Consider the following 27866-nt stretch of genomic DNA (forward strand, 5'->3'; position numbering starts at 1 on the left):
TAACGAGAGGAACAGAAAGCTAAAACCTCCACAGCTGAGGCAGCTGGACTGGAGTCAGAAAGACCCAAGTTCAAATCTAGCTTCAGATTCTTCCCAGAGGTTGGTCACTTAATGTCTGTTTGCCTCAGTTTTCTCATCTGTAAAATGAGGGCAATAATAACACTTCTTTCCCAGTGTTTCATGAGGAACAAATACGATAATAATTGTATAGCACTTAGCACGGTGTCGGAGACACAGTAATTACTATGTAATTAGTAACTGTTGTTATTATTATGTTATTTGGAGAGAGATTGGAAGGGTGCTTGGGAGATATGGGCTCCCATACTGACAAGAACCAACACGTTCTACTGTGAACAGAAAAAGCTGAAGGGAATTATTCAGTTTCCTCAGCCTCGGATCTTGGACCCGGCCCTAATCTGTGACAACACTTGTCCCCTATTAAGGGAACATCATGTCTCCATCTTAGAAAATGTTACTGTCTGGACATTCTGCAAACCGAGCCCATCTTGAGCCAATTCTCATAAACACAGATATTTATACTTTTTCCCCAAAACAAAAAAAGAAATGTCATTTGATATTCAGTTGAAAATGGCTTGGACATTGCATAAATCATTCCCCTTTGTAAAATAACCTCAACTCACCATCAAGAGCCCCAAAAATGACCTCTAAAGAAGTCTTTTCCATGTCAATGTATGATGGGTGTATTTCCTGTTAGCTATGCTGTCACCCTCTGCCCGAGTCTTAAGTCAAGCTATATATCTGTTCCATGCTCTGAAACTCCACCAAGTCACTGAGTCAAGATCCTTCTTCTCCCCGACGTGAGAGCCAGCTCACCCTAAACGCCACACTGCTCACAGCAGAACTGCTCCTCTCATTTCCCCCTGATGAAGACAACAAGAACAAGGCACCTCCCATCCCTTTCCTTGGTCTGAGAACTGGTAGAACTGATAGATGGCCTGCCATTAGTGACCTCTGGGCTGTTTCAGAGTACAAGGAACACGTGCTTTCTGGTCTCAAGACCCATGGACAATGGCCTTCCTATTGTGACAAAGGAGATGGGGATGAATCAAGAGAGCACTTGGCCTTGTGAGAATAAAGTCACTGACCATCTTTCTTTTTTGGGGGATGACTTGTCTCTATTCTTTGGTGTTCCATAAAACTGCTAATTATTTTAAATAAATGGCAACCCTTCGGGAACAGATAATCCATTCTCAATCACCTGTGAGGAGGACAGAGTTCTTTTTATTGAAGATGACCCATGAGTTGCTTGGTTTACATCTTGGTCTACTAACAGGCAGAAATCAGGGACGATGAGAGCCTCGGCCAAAGCAGAGACTTAGAGTGCCTAAATAGGAACAATGTGAAATAAGACTGGAGTGGGGGGGGGGGAGAAGTAAATTGCAAAGGGCTTTGAGTGCCAAGGTGAAGCCTTTGTGTTTTGTCCAAGTGAAACTCATTTTAAGTCTTTGATCAGAGGAGGGACAGGATCAGATTTGTGCTGTAAGACCGTGTGAGAAGGATGTATCAGCAAGGGACGGATCTGGAACATGGTGGCCCAAATATGTAGAAAAGCTTCCATCCTGACCCAGGATAGTGACCATCAAGTAGGAGGGAAGGGATGGATGCACCGGATATTGGGAAAGTTCATTCAACTAGACTTGGCAATTGAGTCACTGAAATGAGTGAAAGGGAAGAGGGGAAGATGACTCTGGGGTAAAGTAATGATGGATGATGGGAAGAATGGTAGTACTCCTGCCAGAAATAAGGAATTTGCTGGGGCTGGGATAGGGGGAAAGGCAACTGGAGCTGCTTGGAGCATGTTGTCTTGTGGATGCCGACTCCAAGTGTCCAGTAGGCAGTGGGCAGTAAACACAAAGAGGCAATTCATCGGCACAGAGTTTTCTGAACCCATTGGAGCTGATAAAGAGGGGGAGGAAAGAGAGAGAGGCAGAAGCAGGCAGACAGAAAGAGAGAGACAGAGATAGAGACACAGAGGTGGGGAAAGGGAGGCAGAGACAGAGAAACAGAGAAAGGCAGAGGCAGAGAGATGAGGGTCAGAGGTCTGGGAGTTTGGGAATGGGACCTGGAACCAGCGATGTCCCTCTTCACCTTTCAGCTCCCTTCTTGTAGCAGGGGGTGGAGGTCTCGAGGTCTGTGTCTGCTGAGCACAGAGCCAACCAATCTGCAAAGGCATCAGGTACATGGCTGGCGATCGCTCATGCTTCAGCCTCCCAAAGTAGCCCAGTTAAGTGAGCAGGCTGAAACCAAGGCAGGGAGAGTTGGGCTCGGCCCAGCGGTCGCACCCCAGACATCTCAGACTTTTTGAAGTACTAAAAGATGACGTGTCTGGCTTCTCTTCTCGAGGGCAGTTCTTCAGCTTCTCAAGTTTCGTGAGTGTTTAACAAGAGTTTCTGACCTCGCAGGACTGCGAGTGCCTTGAAGGGGCCAATGTGCTGCTGACAATTTTCTGGCAATCTTGTCCAAGCTCTAATGGGGGAAACATGCCGAGCACTGTAAAGGAGCCTGTGGCCCGGTTCCGTCTCTGTTCCTTAATGTGACACCTAATTCCAAGTTCTGATTGCAGGGGCTAAACATGATGGAGCAAGAACCAGCGGTTTGGGCATCCAGGGCAAGTAGCAGAAGCCCCACGTGGTATAAATGGCACCCAACGACCCATGGAGGCTGCTCTGGGGGCAGGGGAGCAGGGCCGGGCCCAAGGGAAAGCGCCCCTAGGAAGCCTGATGGAAGACCATCCAGACCAGCTGGAAGCTTCCTATTTTAATTATCTTTGCAAACGAGGTGGTCTGCTCTGCTGTCTCTAAGATCAGGGGCAGGCAAGGGGCCCTCATTGTGGTTCCCCAACACAAGCCCCCATTTCCCCACCCCCGTTACAGTTTTGGAACTTGAATCCCTCTCCCCCTAATCTTGGGTCATAACTAAAAATTTAAAAAGCCAAACAACAGGTCCACCTAAAGTCAATTAACCCTTCTAGGCCTCAGTTGCTCCATCTGTAAAACGGCATGTTGTAACTGCCATTTCCCTGATACACTTCCCCTGCTTAAAAGTGAAGGCTTTCTTCTTCAAGAAGCAAACTGACTCTTGTGGCCCTCCTGCCCTCACCATGGTGGACGCCGCTGCTTTCACAGGCCCCAGTTGCAGCCCTTGTGGCTCGGTGACATGTTTGGAGGGAGTTTCTGGGGTTGAGACACCTCGAGCCCCATTTGGAGCGCCCTGGTTCTTAGACAGTTGGGATCCGGCCCGTCACCAGGTGCACGCACGGAGCCTCTCCAGGCCCAAGTGGGCCCTGCCAGGGGCTGACAGAGCTCTGGACGCAGCCCTGGGTCATCCCACTGCCAGGATGAGGCTGTTGGTGGAAGTGATGATTTGTGAAGGTAACTTTAGAAAAACAGCCCCCCTCGACCCCCCCCATCTTGTTGGTTCCAAAGGCCGTAATCTCCCTTTCTGACACATCGCCCAGTTTCCTTGCCAAAGCCTTCAGCACGGCCCCCGCTGAGAAGTGTCCCCCGGCCCATCTCCTGGCCCCGGGCCAGCGCAGGAAATGCTGCTCTAGCACTTCTGACCGTTCCTGGGGAGGAAGGGAAGCCTCCCCGAAGCCGTGAGTCACAGGCTGCATTTCTGAACCATGAGCTCGTGCTTTTACAACTGGTCTTCATCAGAGGCTTTTTAAGTCCCGCCAAAGTGTCATCCTTTCTAATGACTCATGGGAAGACGCTGCTCCGAGCATGGGTTTTTCCTGGCTTATCGTTTTCGCGTCCTCGGGGGGAAGCCGTTCTTCTTGGGGAGTTCGACACGTCAAGAGATGACCTGGAACCCTCCTTTTTGTTCTCCCGCTCTTCTCTGTGAGCCTCGATCCATCAGGCTGTCCAGGCTCGGTGATTAGAAAAGCAGAGCCATCTGCTCAGGCCGGAGAGAGACGGAGAACAGCTCCTGAAAGGAGCCCCTCACTGCTCCGGCCTCATGGGAGAAGGGAGAGGGGAGAAGGGAGAAGGGAGAAGGGAGAAGGGAGAAGAAGGGAGAAGGGAGAAGGGAGAAGGGAGAAGGGAGAAGGGAGAAGGGAGAAGGGAGAAGGGAGAAGGAGGGAGAAGGGAGAGGGGAGAAGGGAGAAGGGAGAAGGGAGAAGGGAGAAGGGAGAGGGGAAGAGCTCTGGAAGGGACCAGTCGCCTGCTCTTCGTTCTCCATTTTCTCCTCTGTCCTGGGAGGGACGCTGCCTCAGGCTCAGGGACTGGGCTCCTGCAGATACTTCAAGGGCAGCTTTCGGGGATGGACGGGATCCACCCCAGAGCTCACTGGAAGGTAAATGCTCCTCTAGGAGAGGGGCCAGTGAGCTTCGGCCCCACAGACCTGGCCTCTGTTTCCCTCTAGGACGCTTCATCTCCTCTCAGCTCCTTTTATAAGCATAGGTAGAAGCAGACAGAACCAAGTGGGTGGTTCCACACATAGCCTAGCCACCAGAGGGGCTTTCCCAGGGTCTGAGAAGCAGAAGCTGACGCCGGTGAGGACGGCAGGCAGCAGGTCCGAGTTCCCAGGGTCACTCTTCCATTCAAGTCCCCATTTCTTCCTCACCTTTATCCTCAGCTTCTCAATAATCCCTACTGACTGATGCTATGTCCTTGAAGATAACTGGAAGAAGCGAAGGAGGGAAGGCTTCCAGGGGACTCGATAGGCTCTTCAAGTATTTGATGGGCATTAATCTTGTTCTATTTGGCTTCAAAAGACAGAACTAAGAGCAATGGGTAGAAGGTGTCAAAAAGCAAATTTAGGCTTAATGTCAGGAACAAAAGCAACCCTTCCTATTGTGCCTGTTCTAAAGAGATGTGGCTTGCTTCAGAAGGTAGTGAGCTCCCCGTCACTGGAGGACTTTAAATCAAGGTTTGTCAGATGTCTGGTCCCATCCAAGTCTGAGATTGGGGCTTGAATTCATGGCTTTAGTTTCTTCATTTAAAAAATGAGGAAGCTGCCCTGGGACCTCAAGAATCCTTTCTAACACTACTAGCAAAAATATTAATAATATACCTTAGCATATTAAGATACTATGAATAATCTAATATTAGAGCAAGGGCTCTTAACCTAGTACCATGAATTTTTTAAATAAATATTTCAATAATGGTGTTGCAATGTAATTGGGTTCTTCTTTAATCTCTTATTTTCTATTTTATGCATTTAAAACATTCTAAAAGGGGCCCGGAGACTTTCCAGTGTTGTCAGAGTGATACTTGACAAGCCACAGAAGGAGGAATTGTTGGCTCTGTGAAAGTGAGAGGCCCATTATACTTCCCCCAGTTCCCCAAATGCAGACGGCATCCTCTGCCCCTCCATTAGCTGGCTCCAGGCTTATGGTGACTAGCAGATAGAGTCTGGAGTCAGGAAGACCCAAGTTCAAATGCAGCTTCAGACACTTCCTAGCCTGGACAAGTCACTTCACCCTGTTTGTCTCAGTTTCCTCATCTGTAAAATGAGCCAAAGAAGGAAATGGCGAACGGCTCCAGGATCGCCGCCAAGAAACACAGATTGAAGTAGCTAAACAACCACCATAACAAAGGCTTAAACCACCACAAAGGTGGTCTTTTGGGGTTATTCTTTGGGCTAGTTCTTTTCTTTTCAAATCTGTGTCCTATACTCTAGCCCTAACTTAAGATTCTTCTCAGTACTGGAGAAACATCGACTTTTCCTTCCTGGGGTCACGCTCATTCCCTTGTACATTCAGGTCAACCCAGCTGTTCTCTAAGACCCTCCGATCTGGCCCTTCCTTGGTCAGAAATCTCCCTTGTCAGCCCCGGCCCCGGCCCCCTCCCCCACGGAGTTCCCCCCTTCTGGGAAAGCCATTCCCTTTCCTCCTGACTACAGGGAAGAGCTCGCTATCTAACTCACTTTTCCCTCTGGCTTAGGTAACTAACTTCCATTTGCACATACTGGGTTCTGTTTCCTCCAGCACTTATCTTTCTCTCTGGTTTCTCCCATTTTCACTTCTTTGAGAAACTTCCACCAGTGTCTGTTTATCATCAGCTTATCTCCCGTTCCCTGGAACCCCTCTTGGAACGGCTCCATGAACAATTCCCTCAAGCTCTTCACAACTCAGTTTCCCAGCATTGTTGGCCCACGGGTTTGCTGGAAACCCCCTCCTCCTTTCTGGAACTGACAGATTCTCTTGCTCGGGGATCCATGTCACAGAAATAGAAAACATGGCTGCCATCTTGGTCTGGGAAGACATTCATCATGTTACCAGAGTAACAGATCCTAAGCATTGGAAGTAATGACAACAACTGGCTAATCTCACCCTCATCCAAAGGAATCCCCCCGATAACAAACCAGACCAGTGTTCCTCAGCCTCTGCTTGATTATGGAGGAGAATTTCTTATCCTGTCAATTACTTTTGATTTAATAATACATACATCTAAAAAATGTGTTATTTGTCACCTACCACGTACAAAACACGTTGTCAAGTGATTGATTATCATCGTTCGTGCCTGCGAGGAGCTTGAATTGAGGGTAGTTTTGAGTCATGAGGCCCATTATACTCTAAAATAGCTACTTAATACCCCTAATTAATAACAGGAACCTAACCTATGATTTTTCAGTATATGGGATATTCTGTGTTGAAAATCTTTCAACAATAGAGAGAGCAAATCTAGTCTGATCCGCTACAGGTCCCCTGGGACCCCCAGAACATTTCCTCCAAAGCACTCCCCTTTACTTTAGCCTTTACTTAGACTTACTCTTTGACTTAGATTACTTTGCATTTCCTAACTTCTGTACAAAGTGTAACCCAAAATAGACTCCTGGAGGGCAAGGATTTTTTTTGGTAACTTTTGTTCCCCCAGCATTAAGCTCAGAGATGATTTGCACAAAGTCAGTTCTCAACAGCTGTTTGTGTATTTGAACTGAGAATTGTTGATTGTGTGAAAGGAGGTAGCATTGGAGTCCTTGGGTCTATGAGGTAGGTGCTATGTCTTAGTTAATTTTTAAATTTATTTTTTATATCTTTAATTATTTGAAATCAATCAATCAACAAGCATTCATTAAGACCCTACCAACTGGCCTTGTATGCAGTTCAGGGGATACGAACATATAGAAACAACCTTTGCCTGCAATAAATGTAGTGACTTTGGGACGCACCATGTGCCTCAGTGAGGAGACACGAGGTAATCTTAGGCTACGTACAGAAAACTTTGGAGGACTCACTAATAACTCCCAGAGTAGAGTCAGCACTTGAGCTAAGCCTTCAAGAAGCCAAGGATTTAAGAGTTGGAGAAGAGGGGGCCAGTTCCACTCGTGGGAGACAGGAAAGTTCAGAAAACAGTTCCTAGTTGGGGCTTGGTTGGAATACCCAAGGAGAAAGAACGTGAAATGTTTCTGGACCACTTGGGGGGAACCAGATCATGAAGGTTTTGAAGCTTCAGACTGAGCCCAATATTCTAGAGCAGAGGTATCAAACTCAGAGAAACCAAACGCTACGATACCTGTCTTTTTTGGGGTATTTTGATAAATACTTCCTAGTCCCAATATGATCTGGTTTGGGCTTCAGTCAGGGTTTGTGGGTGGGAGCCACAGAGGGTCAACGGAGCTTCCCCTCAGCGTCCCCGGCCTGGCCCAAGAGAGCTGAGCAGACAGCCTGTGGCTCCCCCCAAGAGAAAGCGGACTGGAGAGCGAGGGCTGTTTAGTCTTTTTCACATTGGGCTAAAGAACATTTTTAGTGACATTCTGAATAAAACTCTACCTGAAACAATAAAGGAGGTAGAGAAAAATATGAGCTGTCATAACAAGTGTCTAAAAGCCCCCCGGCACATAAAATGCTACTTCTCGGACTGCCCTCTGTCATCGACTTTCTGACCCAGGCACAGAGGACCTGTGGGAAGCTAGAGTTTTCTCCTTGGACCAGGGAAGTAGAGTCTGGGCAAGGCAAGAGTGGTCGGCGCTAACAGGCGGCTGGTGGCTGCCGGGGGCTGCCCTTCCAAGAGCTCTGGGAGGGAGGGAATGTGAGTATTGTTGCTAGCTCCATTTTACAGTTGAGGAAACTTAGGCTCTGAGCATATCACAGGAAAACAGATCTAGAGTCCAAAGGGACCTAGAAGTCATTTTGTCACAGGCTGCCATATTTCGGAAAAGGAAACTGAGGTCTAGAGAGGTAGGATTTGCCCAAGGTTAATCCCAGGATTGTAGAATTAAGGATGGAAGGGACTCAAATCATCTTTTTTGCAGATGAGGAAACTGAAGCCAAGAAAAGTAAAAAAGACTCACCCAAGTTTAAAATAAAATTATAAATGACCAAGTCAGAATTTGAATCTGTATCCTGCAAATCAAAGATTCCAGTGGTTTCCACTGCACTGCATTATGGGAATGGGAGTGACTTTACCCGAAGTCCAGCAAACTGTGAAGTCACCCTGACACTGGAGCTCGTTTTCTAGCAGAGCTAATCAGAAACCTCAGTTAGGTTATGAATTCTCTCCCATGGACTAAAAATCCTGTCAAACCTTCTTATTTCTCCCTGCTAGACAGGAAGCTCTGTGAGAGCAGGTTACATATCTTGTCTCAACTTTGGATCTGCCTTTGCACCCCAACAGTATTCTGCAAACAGTGGGTGTTTAATAAATGTTTGCTGTCCTAAAAAATAGGTTATGTGGTATGACCATGGTCATATCATAGGAAGTATCCTATACTTAAACATTACCTATAAGTGTTGTATTTTATAGGGGTTTACATACCGAGTATCGAGAAGGATTTCATAAGCTATAACAGCTGACCTTCCTCCCCTCCCTTTTTTCCTTCCTTTTTTCCCCCTCTTTTTCTCCATCCTTTGTTCCTTTCTTCTTTCCTTCCATATGTTATTCAATTCATGAGGGATTGGGGTTACAAGATAGACTTCTCCTCTGGGTGGAGCCCCCAAGAAACTTTTACCCCCATTGCTTATTTCTGGACAATTGCCCATATCTGAGTAAGCAGTCTATGGTTTCTATTCAATAAACCTCTATAAAAGACCTAGCCCATGCAAGGGCCTTGCCCTACTTGCTGCTGTTGCTATTGTTTTTGAGCTCCCGGGAGACTGTAAATTCTGTGAGGGCGGAAATATTTTCAGTTTGTCATATTTTCAGGGTACATAATACATTGTGGACGCTTAATCAATACTTACTGAACTAATCACCTACTTTCTCTAACCGGGAAATGAATTTGTGAATTATTGTCTAGTATAAGCAAATTTCGAGCATCAGTCTGGCCCAATTTTATCCCCACTGTTGAAACTGAATATAAATTTGCATTTGAGAAGCTGGTATCATTTTCTGCTAGAAGTCTCATGGACAAAAAAATCTGTATTTGCCAGTGCCCAATTATTTAAAAGCCTTAGGGGTTGCCCCCCGATACTCCTACACCCTACATGGAAAACAAAGAAACTTTACCAAGAACAAGAAGAATTGAGCAACCAGAAGTGCTATTTCCATTTCTGCTTCCCATTTAGAAAGACTGGACTCTGGAGGTAAAGGATAAAAATGAAAATTTGGAGCAGAAGATTCATGAAAGGCAAACAGATCCCTGGCTTTCAACATTTCTACTTTTGATATTTAGAAATCTCTGTCTCTTCATAGGATAGTTTACCTCTCAGACTTGTGGAAGAGGAAGGAATTTATGACTAAAGAAGAACTAGAGATCATTACTGATCACCAAATAGAAAATTTCGATCATATCAAATTGAAAAGTTTTTGTACAAACAAAACTAATGCAGACAAGATTAGAAGGGAAGCAATAAACTGGGAAAACATTTTTACAGTCAAAGGATCTGATAAAGGCCTCATTTCCAAAATATATGGAGAAAAAATATAAAATTTAAAAAAAAAAGAAATTTCTGTGTCTTTAGGTGAGTGGATAGCAACTTCCAGTTTCCAAATCTTGGCCCCCAAAGGCAGGTATCAGCGGATATAATCACAGACGATCATTTAACCCGTGGTATTAATGAAAGAATCATCCTATAAAATCAAATGAGAACAATCCTGGGAATCTTTGATGATTTCACGCTCCAGAGCATCTTTTCTAAAATTAGGACCAGCTTATAAGCTACTATAAAAGTATGCAGAAGTCGGATGGATTACACCGAAACAAGTCCAAAGAAAAAAGAAATGCATCAATTTGGAGTAATGGTAAGATGTGATCATTGTATTTAGCCTGCTTTAGGCTCAGAAAATAAGAAAGATATAATACAGAGGTTTCTTCTGCTTTCCCAAGGAAGCATCCCATGATTTATTTCGCTGCCCAATTGGAAGGAAACAAATATTGATAAAGTACCTTCTATGAGCCAGACACTGTGCTAAGCATTTTAGAAATATTATATCATTTGATCTTCAAAACAATCCTCAAGAAGAGATGCTATTTTTATTCTCATTTTAAAGTTGAGAAAATGGAGACAAAGAACAGTTAAGCTACTTGCCTGTGATTAAAGATCCAGGAAGTCACTGAGGTAGGATTTAAACTTGTGTTTTTCTGACTGCAGGACTGGCCCTATCTGTTGCCCCACCTATTTTCTAATAGAATGAAAACTACTTGAGAGTAGGGACAATCTTGTTTTTGCCTTTGTAGCGATGATGACAATGATGGTGATGATGACGGTTGATAATGATGGGGGTGATGATGATAGTGATGATGGAGATGATGATCACGATAGCTTAAAATTATCCCTGTTTTCTTGTACAACGGCTTATACATAAATGCCTGTGCATGAGTTTAGTCATTTACCCCACCCTGTGAGTATCTGTGATTTTCTCTTGTTCAGATAACTTTCCTGGCTTCCCTACAAAAGGGATCCTCTGGGTATAATATAAGTGACTATCCCAGGCAGGCTGGATACTGCAATGAGCCAAGCGGAAAGTCTGAGGACACAAATCAGAAACTAATTTCTAGACTTTGCTCTATTCATTTTCTTTTTTTCTTTTAATAATGACAGGCCACAATAATATTGCTGAATATGCAACAGTAAAAACAATAAAAGGAATGGTTACCCAATCCTTCCTAATTAATGAAGCCTGAGCCTTCTTGACTCCAAGTCCAAGATTTCTTTGACTCCTGTGAGAGAGCAAATGCATTTATTTGCATTGTTTTAGGGCATCTGTGAGAAATGGAAGCCAAAGTCAAAAACAAAATGTAAAACCACACATTGCACTCACTTTAGAGTCTAAACCCAGGAGTTAATATATCTTCTTCGGGAGTACTTTCTGATATTGTTTTTCAAACTTTTGATCATGGGTTAGATCTGGAAAAGATTTTGGAAATGAGCCATTGTTCTTAATGGAAAAGATTTTAGAAATGAGCCACTGTTCTTAATGGAAAAGATTTTAGAAATGAGCCATTGTTCTTAATAGAAAAGATTTTAGAAATGAACCATTGTTCTTAATGGAAAAGCTTTTTAGAAATGAACCATTAAGAATATAAAGGAAAAATCTGAGGCATAGAGAATGAGGTGATTTACTATGAGGTAAGATTACACACATCTTACGGCCAGTGTGGAAGATGGCCTCTCAACCCCGACTTCCCGATTCCAAGTTCAGTATCCTTTCTAGAACATCATACTGACTTTGAGAAAAGAGACAAGGAGGGTGAGTGGACTTGGAAAAACAGAAACAACAATCTCCTTGTGCTGTACAGGGGCACACTCATACAATTTGGGTTTTTTTCAAGTTGTACAGATAGGTTTGTGTTAATCCTGCCAGACTCCAGAGTGACTTTGCAATGGGGCAAACTCATCAAGACCTCCTAATTTGAGTCCTTAGTCTCAGATTTCTAGCCATGGAGTGTGCAGATGGAATAAAATGCTACCAATTTGTTTCAATTGAAGGAAAAAATATGAGGAAAAAAAGAAATATGGTAAGAGTCAGCCCCAAGGCCAATGTGCTCAACCCCAAGTCCAATATCCATGTTTTCCTAAGTCATCCGTTTTCACACGATGCACTTGGGAATGTTTAACTTTGTTTTTGGTGTATGATAAACGGTTTATTTTTTTAATCATGTCTGTTCCATGGTCTTGTGCCACAGGGACTTTTCTATCAGAATGATTCTCAGAGTTAAAAAACATTTTATGAGTTGTGAAGATCTAGGAAATATTGTTTTTTCTGGACATGAGTCATCAATCTACAAGTTACCAACAGAGTATGGCACATGATATATCTCATTCTGTAAAGGTCTTTCCTGCCATCACAGAAGTTAAGAACATTGTTTCCTCAGAGCAACAAGAGAATGAGAGATTTTAGGAAGAAGCCTTCGTTATATGGTGTTTTTTTCCCACTAGCTTCTAAGATGCTTGAGACGGTGTCATTTTCTAACCGAATGCCCAAGTGCCTCGAAGAGGACCGCGTGTATTTTAAGTGAATTATCAACATTTATCTTAAAACACAACTCTTAATCTGAGGTGATTCACCCTTCCTTCTACCCCAAGCTCCTTCCCATCTCTCTCCTTCCCATCTCTCTCCTTCCTTGGAAGAAAAACAAAAGCCATCACCTTTCTCCCCCAACTTGCCGACTTCTCAAGTATATTCACTATGTTACTGTTAGTCCTTCAAGGACCCAGGCTTGAAACATCATGGTCATCTTGGATTCTCTCTTCACCCTTTTCATTTGGTCTCCAAGTCAATTTGATTTCAACTCCACAGTTAACTGCCAAACCAGCAAACAATCAAATACTGACTTTGTGCCAGGCACTATGACAAATGCTGGGGATACAAATCCAAGGCGTCCCAAAAATCTTGTGCAGTTTTGGTAACTTAAAAAAGTAGTTCAAGTACTTAAATACTTAAAAAAGTAGTTTTGTTTTAAAGTAGTTTTAAGCACTTAAGTACTTTAGTACTTAAAATTTAGTTTTACTTTTTAAAGTAGTCTTAAGCTACTGAAACTGCACAAGACTTATGGAACAATCTGTATTATAATAATGATGATAATGACGATGATAGTAATAATAATTCTTATAATCTAATAGCAAAGATAATAAATACATAGAGGTGATTTGAAAAGCCCTGGTAATGAAAGGCACTCACATCATGTTGAAATGCTCAGAATAAGAAACAGAACTGGGAGAGAAATGAAGGACGATAGACTGAGATTTTCCTCAGAATGAAAGTTCCTAGAAGAACTCCCCAATAGAAGAACATCCCAAGGATGGAGGGATCTTCCAGTGTGAGAAGGGAGCTCAGACTTAGGAGTAATGTCTTGAGAGTCAGACGGGATCCAGATGAGGAATTTATCTCACAAATTGGCTGCTTCTCCTTCCACCATAATGCCAGTCTCACTCCTTGCATTTAGGGATTCCTAACTAGTTTCCCACCTCTAGGTTCTTCCTCAAAACTACTTTAAAAATTAAAACTAGTTGAAGCTACTAAAACTGCACAAGACTTTTGGAACAATCTGTATTATAATAAATATTATTTATTATAAATAAATTATAAATAAATAATATAATGAATATAATAAAAAATCTCAGCTCTAGTCACCATCCTTTCTTACTCAGAATCTCCAGTGATTCTTCATACCTCCCCCTACCTTTCCAGGTCTGTTTCCCATTATACTGCATTTCTCCTATTCTATACTGCTGCCATATTGGTTTACTCACTATTTTAAAAGTGTGTCCCAATGTTTTCTGCCTCTACAAGGAGAACAGATGCTGCTCCTTGAGTATGAATATTCCTCCCTCAGTCCTTGCCCATCAGACTTCTTCCCAATCTTTATGAACAGCTAAAATGCTGCTAACCTAAATGGGACAATTTTGTTACTCCCATGTTATTTTAAAATACAATTTTATTTTATTTTTTTAATAGCCTTTTATTTACAGGATATATGCATGGGTAACTTTACAGCATTAACAATTGCCAAACCTCTTGTTCCAATTTTTTACCTCTTACCCCCACCCCACCCCCTCCCCTAAATGGCAGGAAAAAATACAATTTTAAAAAACAAAGTCAGTATCAGAGGTTCATGTTCTCTCCTATTCTTCTTTGTACGTCGGAATGTTTGTATTTATTTATAATTAAAAAAACCCAGAAGATGATTCAACAAAGCCTTCCCAGCCATCCACCCCATCTCTATCCCCCCAATAAATACAGTCTTTCCTGCTACCCCTTGGTTTGCCTTGCCCCCTTGTTGTTTATAGATGGGTCTCCCCTCCTCAGTGAGTTCACAAATCCTAGAGCTCAGAAATTGTTTCCTTGGTGAGTCTAGTTGGTGCTTTCAGTACTCTGGACTGATGGGAAATGTTGGCTTATTATTCAGCTCCACCTTTAGGAGATCATCTGCTTTTCCAAGGTCACGCTGGCTACTTAAAATTTAAGCCACAATTTGCTGCTCAAACCCTGCTCTTCACATGACATACAAACACTCAGCTGAATGGGAATTCGTAGGGATAATGTAAAAATAGGACATTTGGGTTCAAAAAATTGGCCCCACAAGGACCAGAGGGAGGAGGCCGGGGTAGACACAAGTGTACAAAAAAGCTCTAGAGGATTTCAGTGGAGTGCAAGCTTAATGAGAACCAGGGATGGGACGGGGAAGCCAAGCAAAGCCGATGGAGTTTCAGAATGTACTGAGGAACACGGGGATCTCAAGCAGGGGCCACAGAGGTGGTCACAGAGCGGGGCACAAAGTGTTTAACAAACAAGTCTGATGATTGATTCTGCCTGGACCATGTGTAGAACAGAATATTCAGGGGGGTTTGCCTTATTTTGATAAGGACATTTAAAAGAACAATAGCTTCAGAACTAGAAGGAACTCTGAAGGCCATCTGTCTAGTCCAACCCACTTATCTGACCCCTGTGGTGATTGGGACTGTTTGAACCCAGGTCTCCTGACTCCAGAGCCGGCTTCCCTGGATTCCAGATTTCTGACTCTGAGGGGCTCTACCTATTAGTTTTCTTTAAAAAAAATAAATAAAATCCCAAAGCACCTTGAACTTGGAGTCAGGGGTCCTGGGTCTGCATCTCGGCTGGTTGTGTGACCTTGGTCAGGCGTCTTCACCTCCCAGGTCTTAGTCTCTTGCCCTGAAGAATGGCAATACTGAATAAAACTACGTTCCAGTACCCAGGCCGCCCGTGGGCTAAGTCCTCCAGAAGCCAAGAGCCGGGATGGCTTGGGTTTTGGGGGAAAATCCCAGCATTGCCTTTTAATTGCGGCTCGGTTCTGGGAAGTCCCTTTGTTTCCACTAGCTCCCCTGGCACAGGTTTTGTGCCGAGGACCAGAGACAAGTATATCAATTTGTTAACACATCTGACCAAGTCTTTTCTTTGGCAACGGAGGGGGCTGCTAGCCTCTAATCCCTTCTCATGGCTGCATCCTTCCCAGCCCGGAGATGGGAGTATCTGATAATCTCCCTTCTCCTTCGGCTCCTTCTGGCCAGGCAGACGAGGGATCCTTCTCTCCATCTCATTGCGGACCCAGCCAGGACTCATGGAAATGGGTTATAAGGCTGTTGGACCCCGAAGGAGAGGATGGACCTTAGTTTGCATCCTAGTCCTGGGGGACTGGCCAAGTCTTCTCCTCATATGTAACATGTGGCTATTGCGCTGAATGATCCGAGGTCCCTCCCAAGGCTAAAACTAGGAACCGTGATCCCCAAGGCCTCAGCGACTATCAGATGCCAACCGTCAGGACAAATCTATTGTCAGAAAACCCATGTCTGTCGTGAGGGGCTGGGTGGCCCAGTGGGGAGGGAGCTGGACCAGGAGTCAGGTCGAGTTCAAATCTCACCCCAGCTACTTCTCAGCTGTGTGATCCTGGGCAACTCATTCAGTCTCTGTTTGCCTCGTGGGGATGATGGGATGATAACAGCACGTACTTGTAAGGATGATCGTGGAGATAATATTTGTAAAGTGCTTATAAATGCCAGGTATTGCTATAAGTCTGATGATGTTTCTAAATTTAAAAGGCACTTCATTGAAGTAGAGGAAGTTAGACCATTCAGTATGATTCAAGGCCAGAAAGACACGGGGCAGATTTTCCTAAATAGTTCATAGAAAAGCAATTCAGTTCTATTAGTAAGTGCCTTCCAAGCATAAAACACTGTGAAAATTTAAGAAAAACTGGATTTGAAAGCTCCATTTCAAAGAACTCTACAATCATCATCATAGTCAAGAAAGTCTATATGTTTGTGGCCTTTACATGTTGGATTAGTTTTTTGTTTGATTTTTAGAACTGAAAAGACCCTCATACATCCTTTAGACCAAAGGTCTTAATCTCACATCCTTAATATTTTGTTCGTAATAATTATTCTTTATTCCTAATATCTTAACATTATTGATTTCCTTTGTAATCCTGTACGTTTTATGCATTTAAAGACACTATTCTGACAAGGGATCCACAAGCTACACCAGATTGTTAAAGAGAATCCATGACACACAAAAACATTCATTTGATATTCAAATTGTACAGATGGGGAAACTGAGACCCAGAACGAGAGACTAAGCAACTTGCCAGGTTCCCCAGGGGACCGAGTTGAGATTAAAACCAAGGCACGCCGATTCCCAGTCTGGGGGATTTCTGTTTTCTCTTTCGAATGTTTCCTCCATGACAACTTATACTTTTTGGAAAGTTTCAAAAGCTGTCTTCTCATTTCTAACACAATAAACAAACCACAATCCTTTTGGTCTGAGGGTATATTTGGGAAAGAAGCCAGCTCTATTATCAGGACCTTCCTGAAACTCCTCTTCAGTCAGGCTCCATTTCAAGGGAACAGTAAACAAACTTCTCACAGGGTAACTTCTGGGACCCTTCGATGACACTGGGGTTCGTCAGGATGGAACGTCCCCAACCAATAATGGGACTGGGAAACAAGAGAAAAACTTCTAAATAGCCAGAGAAAATTGAAAAATTGCCCAAAAGTCCTCGGGGCTGAAACTGAACAGGGTGAGCCACTGACAGCTGACCTCAGGCATTCGCCTAGTGTTAATTGGGTCCATAAATCATCAGAACCTCCTGAAGTTACTGATGTTTGGGTCAAACATGGGCTCAAAAGCATCATAAAAAATAAACTCTTCCCTTCCTGCTGCCTCTTACCATATCCTATATAAATGCATGAGGATACTAGGGAGGAATAAAGCACACAGATATTCTAGAGTCATATAATTTTATAGAGATGCAAAAGGAGACATCTGGGCCAATATACTCTCACACGCTTTTTTCTTTTTGTACAGTTAGTAATAACACTTGATTTTTTAGGCAGCTAGGTGACTCAGTGAAGATAGAGTCAGGAAGAACTGAATTCAAATTCTACCACAGGCATTTATTAGTCAATTCACTTAATCTTTTTGCCTCAGTTTCCTCATCTGAGAAATTGGTATAACAATAGCGCTGATCTCACAAGGTTTTGTGCGAATCAAGGAAGATAATGTATTCAAAATGTGTTTTGTAAATGTTAAAGTGCTATATAAAGATTCGACTTTTTTCTCAAGAATTTGGTATTGTCCCCTCTTTCAGCTACCCTAAGAACTAATTCCTTCAAAATGAGGTCACCTTTGGCATCAATTTACTCTTTCGACACATAGTCTGGTTCAGGTTCTCTTCCATCTTTGTCTTTGACAGTGTTGTTTCTGCTTTCTCAAATACGGCAACAGAATCTGTGATTTTAAGATCTAAACATGGCAGCCTCATTGTCACTGGTAAAGAAAATAACTTTGCTATAAAACTATCTTTTCATCTATTTTTCATATTTATGCTGCCGATAAAGAAAGGTATATTCTGACAAAAGGATTTCTCTATAGAAGAGGAACTGAGCCAACCAAGTAGCAATCAATAGACGGGGAACCCATATATCCCCATGAAACCCACACAACCGGCCAAGAGGTCACCCAGGGTAAGAAGGCAAGGATGGGTGGTAGCCATCCTGGAGGAAGTATCCCCAACCTGAAATGAGAGAGCCGTTGATTACTGAATTACGTTGATTTTACTTTTAAAATGCCAGCCTATGAAATTTCTTTGTCCCTACTCATTTCCAAGAGTGTCTGGCCACACTGGCTTTTATTGACAGCTGTGGCCTTTTAGGGAGCTATCATATTATTATCAATGAATAAGATATACTGACTTAAAAAAACCCACAAGGCTACAACTTGCCTCCATTTACTTCTTGGAAGTGGTCCCTTTTGGACCTGTATGGGCCAAAATGTTTGTGGCAGCCCTGTTTGTAGTGGCGAGGAACTGGAAACTGAGTGGATGCCCATCAATTGGGGAATGGCTGAATAAATTGTGGTATTTGAATGTTTTGGAATATTATTGTTCTGTAAAAAACAACCAGCAGGATGAATACAGAGAGATTTGGAGAGACTTCCATAAACTGAGGCTGAGTGAAATGAGAAGAACCAAGAGATCATTATATACTTCAACAACGATACTGTATGAGGATCAATTCTGATGGAAGTGGATTTCTTCAACAAAGAGAAGATCTAACTCAGTTTCAATTGATCAAGGATGGACAGAAGCAGCTACACCCAAAGAAAGAACACTGGGAAATGAGTGTAGACTGCTTGCATTTTTGTTTTTTTTCCCCAGGTTATTTTTACCTTCTTTCTAAATCTGATTTTTCTTGTGCAACAAGAGAACTGTATGAATATGTACACATATATTATAATTAAGATATACTTTGATATGTTTAACATGTATGGGACTACCTGCCATCTAGGAGAGGGGGTGAAGGGAAGGAAGGAAAAAGTTGGAACAGAAGTGATTGTGAGGGACAATATTGAAAAATTAGCCATGCATATGTCAGTTAAAAGCTATAATAAAAAAGGAAATGGTCCCTTTTGAGAGTAGGTAGGATTTTTATCCGCAGTTCAGTTCTTGATAATAGTCATCTTCGATCTTTCTTGGTCATTGTGGGTTTTTTGACATGCCTCCTATCATTAACATCTAGAAGATCTCACTGTCCATAGGGGATCCCTCTTCCATTGATCTCTTGCTTAGGCATTTTCCCTGACAGTGATGAATAGTTTCAACGGCCCTGCATTTCTCTGTTGTATGTTTGCCTGACATTAATGACCAGGCAGGTACTGAGCAGAGCTATCTCTGTAGAGTGATATGATCTGAACCTACCAATCTCTCAATAAACAGTTATTGAGCGTTTACTGTGAGCCAGATGCTGGGGAGAGAAATCTGAAAGTGAGAGCTCTGGTTCTCAGGGAGCTTCTATCTACAGAGGGGATAAAGTAGGCTCATTACAGTCAGACAGAATGGATTCACAGAGATTCTGGGGATTTCACTCACAGTCATCACAAGGGTTTCACTCGTGGGTGACAGAGATCAAATGCTTGTTAGAGGGGAATCATCAAGTTTGTTTTTCCCAACTCAACCAGACAACCCACACTTATTAATCACCTACTTTGTGCCAGTCATTATGCTGAATCAACTGAATGAGACTTTTTTATAATTACCAAATGAATTTTACAGGCAGTTCCAACTGTAGCAATAAAATCTCCAGACAGGACTTATATGGGATGGAAAATCACAGGATCATCTTTGCAGGATGAGGAGGTTTAAAAACAAACATCAGGGATTCTTACGTCGTGTTACTTACTAACCGTGCGAACAGAGTAACTAGAGTGTTTTAGTTTTTTCGTCTGTAAAATGGAGACAATAATAGTATCTCTATCACACAGTTGTTATAAAGACGAAATGAAATGTGCAGGTTCTTTGCAAAGTTTAGCCCCCTACATACATATTAACTGTGATGATGATCGTGATGGTGACAATGTTGGTAATAATGGGGAGACAGCGGCAGAAGGAACAGAGACCTGGGCTCAGAATAGGAACACAGACCTGGGTTCCAGTCCTACCTTTGACATCTACAGGCAGAATGACTCTCACTGAGTCTACTTGCTGCTAAAAAAAAAATGATTCTAAGGTGTTTCAAACTCAAGTCCTATGACCTCAAGGCCCTTTCTTGATAATAAGATAATTAATAGAGATCTAATAAAAAATTTGTTCCTATATTCAGTGTTAAATACAAGAACCACAGGGCTGAAAGAAATTTTGGGGCTCACATGGCTCAGCTTAAAGGCATCAAGATAGTGCGATGGGTAGGACACTGGATCTACCAGGAAGACCTGTATTCAAATCTTCCTTTGGGCATTTATTAACTGTATGACTGAGGACATAATTTGCTTAACTTCTCAGCCTCAGTTTTATCATCTGTAAAATGAGGATGATGATAGTATTCAGGATTGTCTCATATAGAACAAATAAGAGACTGTGTCTCACTTAGCAAACCTTCAAGTGCCATGAAAATGCTCATTATTATTATACCCTCATGTTACAGAGCCCATAGTAGGAAATGATTTGCCCAGGATCACACAGGTGATAAATAGTAGAAGTGGAATTTGAACTCAGGTCCTATAAGTACACACCCAGTACTCTTTCTAAGTCATCCCAATACCTCCTCTTCATTCTGAAACTTGGCCAGAATGACAATTCTAGGTACCATATAGGATGCTACTTAGGATGAATATAATGTGCCCCCATTGTTTTGAGTTAAAAAGTTAACAGAAAATATTCATTTCCTTTTCAGGGTTGTTTATGTGGTTTTAATTACAAGAATAGAACCCAATTTATAATTTTTAAATTATACACATTTTTAAAAGCTCTACAATTTTGTCATTTTAATTATAGAAGGGGTCCTCTTAATTTCTCACATAAATAACAGGCTATGGACATGGGAGGTACAGGGAGGGTACTGGAAAACCAATGGAAGAAACCCAAGGACAGACTTCTAAATCCCCTCTAGCTATGGCCCCAGCAGCAGGACCCAGGCAACGCTTGAGTGTCAGATACACAATTATTCATTGAGCCCGTCCTCAAGCTTGTCTTGTCTCCTGGCGCGGTCTAGAAGTATCCAGAGTCATCTCCACCCCACAATGGAGCATCTGAGGACTTTGGTGGAGAAAAAAATGAAGTTTGCCCAGATGATGACATGTAGATGAATGGGCAGCCTGCTGAATGGCACATATGTCTTGGCTGGTCACGGTGGATGGACAGCGAGTTGGGCACAGAATTACTGTTAGGAGGGCAGAGGGCTGGATGAAGTCTGGGACTTTGCCGCTATTTTACGTGCTCACCAAATGCTTCCTGATATAAAACGGGCCATCTTTTTTAACATCAGTACGCTCATGGCAATGCCATCTGGCTGGGAATCATGATCCGCCACAAGCTCAGAAGAATCTAAATCTCAGCTGGTGCAAAGGGCAATGAAGAGATGCATGGAGGGCAAAGTAGGGTCTCCAACCATGGCTCATATGCAAAAAATGAGCCAGAAGACATATCTGACCCCATGTTCAAGCTCAAAAAAGGAGCCAGGAGAGTCACAAATGAAGATGAGGGTCAAGGGACAATTTAAGTCTTATTTCTAGCCACAAAATGTTAAAACAAGAAAGAAAGGGTTCCAGTATCATTAGGTAGGGCAGTTTGGTATAATAGACAAGGCACTAGATTTTGGTCAGGAGACTGGAGTTCAAATCCTGCCATAGTCACTTACTAGCTGCATAACACTAGGCAAGTAACTGCCTCAGTTTCCTCATTGTAAAATAGGAATAATAATAACAAATAACATTATTGCGAGGATAAAATAAAACGATATATGTAAAGTGTTTTGCAGGTAAACTTCTATATACATATTAGCCATTGTAAGGAAGAGACACAAGGAATGGTGAGCAGTCTTTAGAGTCGAAAAGACCTTGGTTTAAACCCTGTCTTCATATACACCTGCATTATGACCTTGGACAAGTCACTTAAATTCTCAGTAAGTAGTCCAGGAAACCCTCAAACTCTAAATTGCAAAGAAAGTGCCAACTTGCATGGGAAATGAGTGCTTCACTGGGAGTCATCCAGGCTGATAAAATTACAGGTTAAGTTAGAAATCATCATCATCATCACCATTATCGTCATCATTATCATTATTCCATTGATGGAAGGACCTTAATAAGATATCCAGAGGCTAAGAAGGCAGATGGTTTACCAGTTCCACGAGCAGACAAAGCAAAAAACCTCCAAGAGATCAGAGATCCTATTACAGGCCTACAGAAAGCCGAGATAGTCTCTCTTGGGTGGTTCCCCATCGCTGCTGCCTTTAAGTCAAGGCTGAATGATGACTACTGGGTGTAAGTTGGACCAGATGGGCCCCTTCCAACTCTGAGCTTCTGGGATTTTGATGATTCTGTCACCAAAATGGGAAGCAAATTGTAAAGGATTCAAGGGAAAATATATAGACTCAAATGTCAAACCCACACATTGCATTTAACCCATCACTAACTCCTTACAGAAAACCCTCAAGGATAAAAGCTTCATGTATTAAGAAATAGAAAGGACAATAAAGATGATTTTATCCAAACCCCCTTCCTTCACCATTGTCCAATTTACAGATAAGGCAACAGAGGTTCAGCGAGGTGAAAAGATTTGCTGGTGGTCCCAGGCAGAGCCATGCTTAAAAACAAGTTTTTTTGGCTTCTAAATCTGGTCCCACCTTTCCCAGCAATCACGGTGTCCTCTATGTGACTTCAATGCTATGCATTTGTGAGACAAAATTTTAACAAGGAATAGCGCTGCCTTCACATGGATTTCAGGTGAAATGGAGCCATGTAGTTAATCGATGGATACAAGAAGTAGCCAGTAACCAAGGCTGCAAGGGGAGAAGAAAAGCCATCCTCCTGTGAAATGCCATTTCTTTGTACGTCTCCTTGGGGTGTAATATTCCCACCTTGGAGCCCTGACACACACTCCTTCCAGAAGGTGGCAAGTCTTTATTTTGAGCCTCTCTGAGTGATGTAGGAGTAAGAAAAAATGGCTTCTTCAAAACCAAATGCTGCCTTGACCTCTCTATAAATCTGGGTAACGCAAATGACTTGGAAGAAGCAAGGAAGTCTTTCAAGCTCACAGGGATTTAAATCTTAGTTAGGAAAGAAAATCTGAGCAAATGAAAACAAAAAAGTCTGTTTGCAAACTAAGAAGCTTTAGCAGAAGGAGCTGACCAAGCTTCTGCCGGGGACCCCGCCTTTCAGCTCATAGCAGTGGAAGGAAAGATGGGTCTTTTTCTCTTAGAGAACTCCACAGCAAGAACTCGGTTGGGTGGGATCAGTAAGTGCTGACCTAGAGACCAAAGGCCACTAGAGGGAAAGCAGGGAGTGGACAGTGCATTAAGGGCCACTACCACCCATCTCCACAGTACACGGACAAAGGGAATTCCCAATTGTAAAGAGAGTTAATAGAAATAAGCATCAATTCCATGAATCACTAACCACCATTTATTAAGTAGCTGTTAAGTGTCGGGCAACATAGCAATTGAGGGAGGCTCAAAGGTAGCAAAACCCGGGTTCGAGTTCCCCTGGTCCTCCTTGGTGCTCCTGACAGCTCCATGAGACTCATGAAAGGTATTTGCTCACCTGGAGTTTCCAGCACTGCTGAGTCCCAGTTCTAGTCCCCATCCTTATTTCCACCTACCAGGCCCTATGCTAGGCACTCACTAGCCAAAGACAAAAAAAGAAGCCATCATTTCCAACTCCATAATTCTGTTGTCTTCACGGGGATATCCAAGATAACCTGAAGTCTTATCTTTGAAGTGGTTAATACCAGAAGAGAGTGCATCTTTCCATGAATTGGCTCAAAGTGAATGATGATAATTAACCTCGGGAACTTTGATCACGATCTCCAAAGCTTACCTCAGAATAATAGGACAACCCAGCTTAATGAAACAAGAGATAGAGGCAATTACAAAGTATAAAATTTTGATTACACAATATCAAAGGGCTTTGCATGAATAGAATTAATGCAATTAGAACAAGAAGGGAAGCAAGTCAACTGGGGAAAAAATCTTTGTATCCTATATCTCTAATAAGAGTTTATATCCAAGATACAGAGACAATGAACAAAAATATAAAAGACTAAATTCAATTTCCTGAGAGATAAGCGAGCAAAGGTTATGTATGATTTGTAAAATAATTAAAAACTAGTCACAACCACATCAAAGAACGCTCCAAATCATTAATAATGAGAGGAATTCATGTAAAAACAATACTGAGGTGTCAAGTTAGGCAAATTGACAAAGGATTTTAAGAGTCAATGGATGAAAACAAAGCAGACCTTCCAAACATCCTCTTAAAGTTTTTAGTAACTATTAAAAATTAACTATTGCAAAGACCTGCTGATGTTCACCTTGCTTCTAAGAAAAAAGAATCAAGTTGAGGAAAGGTAGTGACATAAAGCACATTGGAGCTATAAATTAAGGAGATGTTCCGGAAGCAATTCGTGATAGTGCAAAAAAGGGGGACTAACATGTATGTACTTTTTTGGTAAATAACCCTGGAAGATCAATGGTAGAAAGAAATGTCCCATGTTTACCAAACTATTTAGAGTCTACTTTTTATGGCATCAAAGAATTGGAAACAAGGTAGATGGATGCTCATCCACCTAGCCAAAAATATTATTGTGCCAATAAAATGGTGTCAATTATGAATATAGAGAAGCCTGGGAAGAACTCTATGAACCAATGTAGAATAAAGTAAACAGAATCAAGAAAACACTTATTACAAAAATGACAATAACAAAAATAACAATAAAAACCAAAAATTAAACCATTGAAACTGAACTTCAAAATTATAGTGAATAAATTTGGCCCCAAGAAAAAATATGACTGCTCAAACATGAGAAATTATGAATATGAAAATTCCATTTACCTTCCTATTTTTTCAATATGTTTTGCTTATTCTTATTATGAGGAATGACTTTCTGAAAAAAACCTACCTCATTTTACAGAGCAGGAAATTGAAGCCCAGATAAGATCCACACTCGCGCAGCTAATAAATTGCAGAGCTATTAAAATAGTTCCAAAATCTCTTCGACATAAGCTAAATATTCTGTGATTCTTTCCTCAAAGTGGGCAGATTGTTACCGAGAGTAGAACTCAGTTGGCAGGAGGTAGCTTTATGGTCTCAATTATCTTTATTGGAAGGTTGTTTTGTTCAAGTTCCAGAAATTAAATGGAGAAAAGTAGGGCCTATGGTAAATTGTCACTTTTATGGAAATTTACCACAGATTCCTGCTCAAGGCCAAGAACACTAAGTGTAAAAGAATGGAAATCTCCTTCTTTGGGAAAGATTCATGCTGTTATTAAATCATTACTGTTGGAGGCAGCCTGGTACAGTGGTAAAGACCTTGGGTACAAGTCCTGCTAGTGGTGTAGACTACCTGAGAGTCATTTAAACTCTCACTTGTTAAATGAGAGATTTGTTCCATTTGTCCTTTAAGGTTAATTCTATCTCTAGCTGAAACTCTTATTAATCACAGGAAGGAGACTGAGATATTGGATCCATTTCCCTACTTTGGAGATATTCTGGTTCTAAAGAGTTTGGGGTTCCATCCCTCACATCTGCTCTATTTGTTGTTTCAGAGAACCAAGTACCAAATGAATAGATGACTTCATTAAGTTGGATGTTCTCTTCAGCCAGTTACTTCTTAGCAGCTTGAAAGTTCAGTCAGGGAAGCAACTTGGATGTAGCTATTTACTTATATGTGGTTTCTTTCATTAGAATTTAAACTCCTTGAGGGGAGGGGACTCTTTGGCAACTCTTTGGATCTCCAGCTTCTATCTCAATACTCAACGCATTGTAAGTTCTTTTAAAAATGCTTGTTGAATATATTTTGTCATGTTTAACATGCATTAGATGACTTGCTATTTAGGGGAAGGGGTAAAGATTTTGGGGGAAATTGGAAAACAAGGTTTTGCAAGGGTTAATGTTGAAAAGTTATCCATGCATATCTTTTGAAAATTAAAAAGCTTTAATAAAAAATGAATAATTTTTATTTAATATTTATAAATATATAAAATCTAAATTTATAATATATAATTTATATTATATATATAAATATAAATATATTATAAATTTATGTTTTATAATTAATAGTTTATAATTTAGTTTATAATTTAGAAAAATAAAAATATAATATATAAAATGTAAAAAATAAATATTTAGTATTTATTTATAACAAATAATAATAGTAAAAAAAGTGCTTGTTGATGGATAGGTGGAGGATTGAAGTCCAGCTCCCAACTGGACGCCAGTCAGATTTAAGTCGGGTTCCATATTATGTTTTATAGAGAACATTGAGAATAGAGTGCTAGATTCAAATAGAGTGACAAGGATTCCTGGATTCAAATCCAAACTCTGACACTTACTGTGGGACTTTGTCAGATCTCAGACCCTGTTTTCTCTCCTAAAAAGTAAACGGGTTGCAGGAGATGAGCTCTGAGAATCTCCACAGTTCTAATTCTTTGAACCTTAAACCCTCCACTGGGGCATTGCAGAAAATGACATTTTCTATCTCGTGGAAAACAAACCAGATCTTCCAAACTCCCTCTTAGGGTTTTTAGTAACTATTAAAAAAGTAACTATTGCAAAGACCTGCTGATGTTCACTTTGCTTTTAAGAAAGAAGAATCAAGTGGACAAAGAGATCTATCACTGTGAAATGCCCCTGCAAATTCTGCCACCCACCTGGGAAGGAGCTGAAGCTCCAGAAACCCCATTTTGTTTGTAAAACTGTCATTTCTCTCACGCTCTACCATTGGAGTGTCAACAACCCCAAAAGGTAGGAACAAAGAAAACAGATTTGAAAGACAAAAGGGAACGAGCATTGACTAAACACCTGCTATGTGCCAGGCATAAATATTGACTTATCCGATTCTTATAATATTGAGAGGAAAGTGCCATCGTCACTCCCATATTACAATTGGAGAAACTGAGGAAGACAGGTTAAATGATTTGCTCAGGGTCACTCAGCTGGTCTGAGGTTGGATTTGAATGGAACCTTCCTGACTCTGGGTCTAAGGTTCTATCCCGTGAGTCTCAGAGAAATAGGGATCTGTACAGGGTAAAATTAAACATTATCCATCATTAAAATGTTGTCATTAATAAAGTTTGAGGGAGAGAAAAGATTTCATTTTTAAAATATTTTATCTTTCAGGTTTTTTTTAGCTTCAATATTTATACATGCCTTATAAAATATAAAATGATTATCTTGGTAATAAAGGTATATAATTTATTAATATACATATCTTGAGGGTACGGATTCACAAATGTGACTCTCCTTTTAAGAATGTCTGGCAATCACTGTTCTCACCCACAATTCTTTTCTGATGGCATTTCCTCTCTTCCCCTGAATCCCAATGAAAGTGGGGTACCATTTTGTAAAGACCTGAGTTCCAATCCTAATTTACGATTTAACTAGATTTGTGACCTTGGACAAGTCGCTTAACTTGTCTGCCTCAGGGTAAGATGGGAAAACAATAGTTATTTCTTCCCATGGTTATTGTGAGAATCGAATGAGCTAATATTTGTATTTGTGACCTGTAGAGTCCTATTGAATGCTAGCCTTTATTATCAATAAAATGTAGATTTTTGTAACAGATTACCGTCCCCAAATTAAAATACTACTTCAAATGAGCTGATATTTCTCATGGAGGATAGACTTCCTCTCCATCTGCATGCCATTCTCCTTAGATAATTCAGAAATCCACAAAAGGCAACCAACTCTGGGAATTTTCCAATTTAATAAATGAAAAAAGTAAAATCAAGTAAAATCAGTCTTTTCAGCCAGGACCACCTTTTTCATTCCCCTGATCAAACTCTTATGAGCCCAAAAGAGCTGAATTGAGGCTCCACCTTGGAGAAGGAAACATTTTGAGGCTGGAGAAGTCTCCCCGAGTCACCACTGTGCCCTCCCCTTTGCTCTGGCCATTTGAAATTGGTGGGCGCCCGGTCACTTACTCATTTCTTTCCAGGTGTATGATCAGCTCCTCACTGTCCACTTCTACTCGGAAACTCAGCCTCCCCGGGTGATCCTGGAAAAGGAACACGAGTTTTC

General features: G+C 41.6%; 1 protein-coding gene across 1 annotated transcript in view; it reads right to left on the bottom strand.

Annotated features, from left to right (window-relative positions):
• ADAM12 (ADAM metallopeptidase domain 12) overlaps nucleotides 1-27866 on the bottom strand; it is a 307991-nt gene that overhangs the window by 197588 nt on the left and 82537 nt on the right. Inside the window, exon 3 of the mRNA XM_031957016.1 lies at nucleotides 27770-27843. Within this exon, the coding sequence (XP_031812876.1) occupies nucleotides 27770-27843 (74 nt within the window). The remainder of the gene's footprint in view (nucleotides 1-27769; nucleotides 27844-27866) is intronic.

This window comes from Sarcophilus harrisii, chromosome 2, assembly GCF_902635505.1.
Source record: "Sarcophilus harrisii chromosome 2, mSarHar1.11, whole genome shotgun sequence".
NCBI classification, from domain to species: domain Eukaryota; kingdom Metazoa; phylum Chordata; class Mammalia; order Dasyuromorphia; family Dasyuridae; genus Sarcophilus; species Sarcophilus harrisii.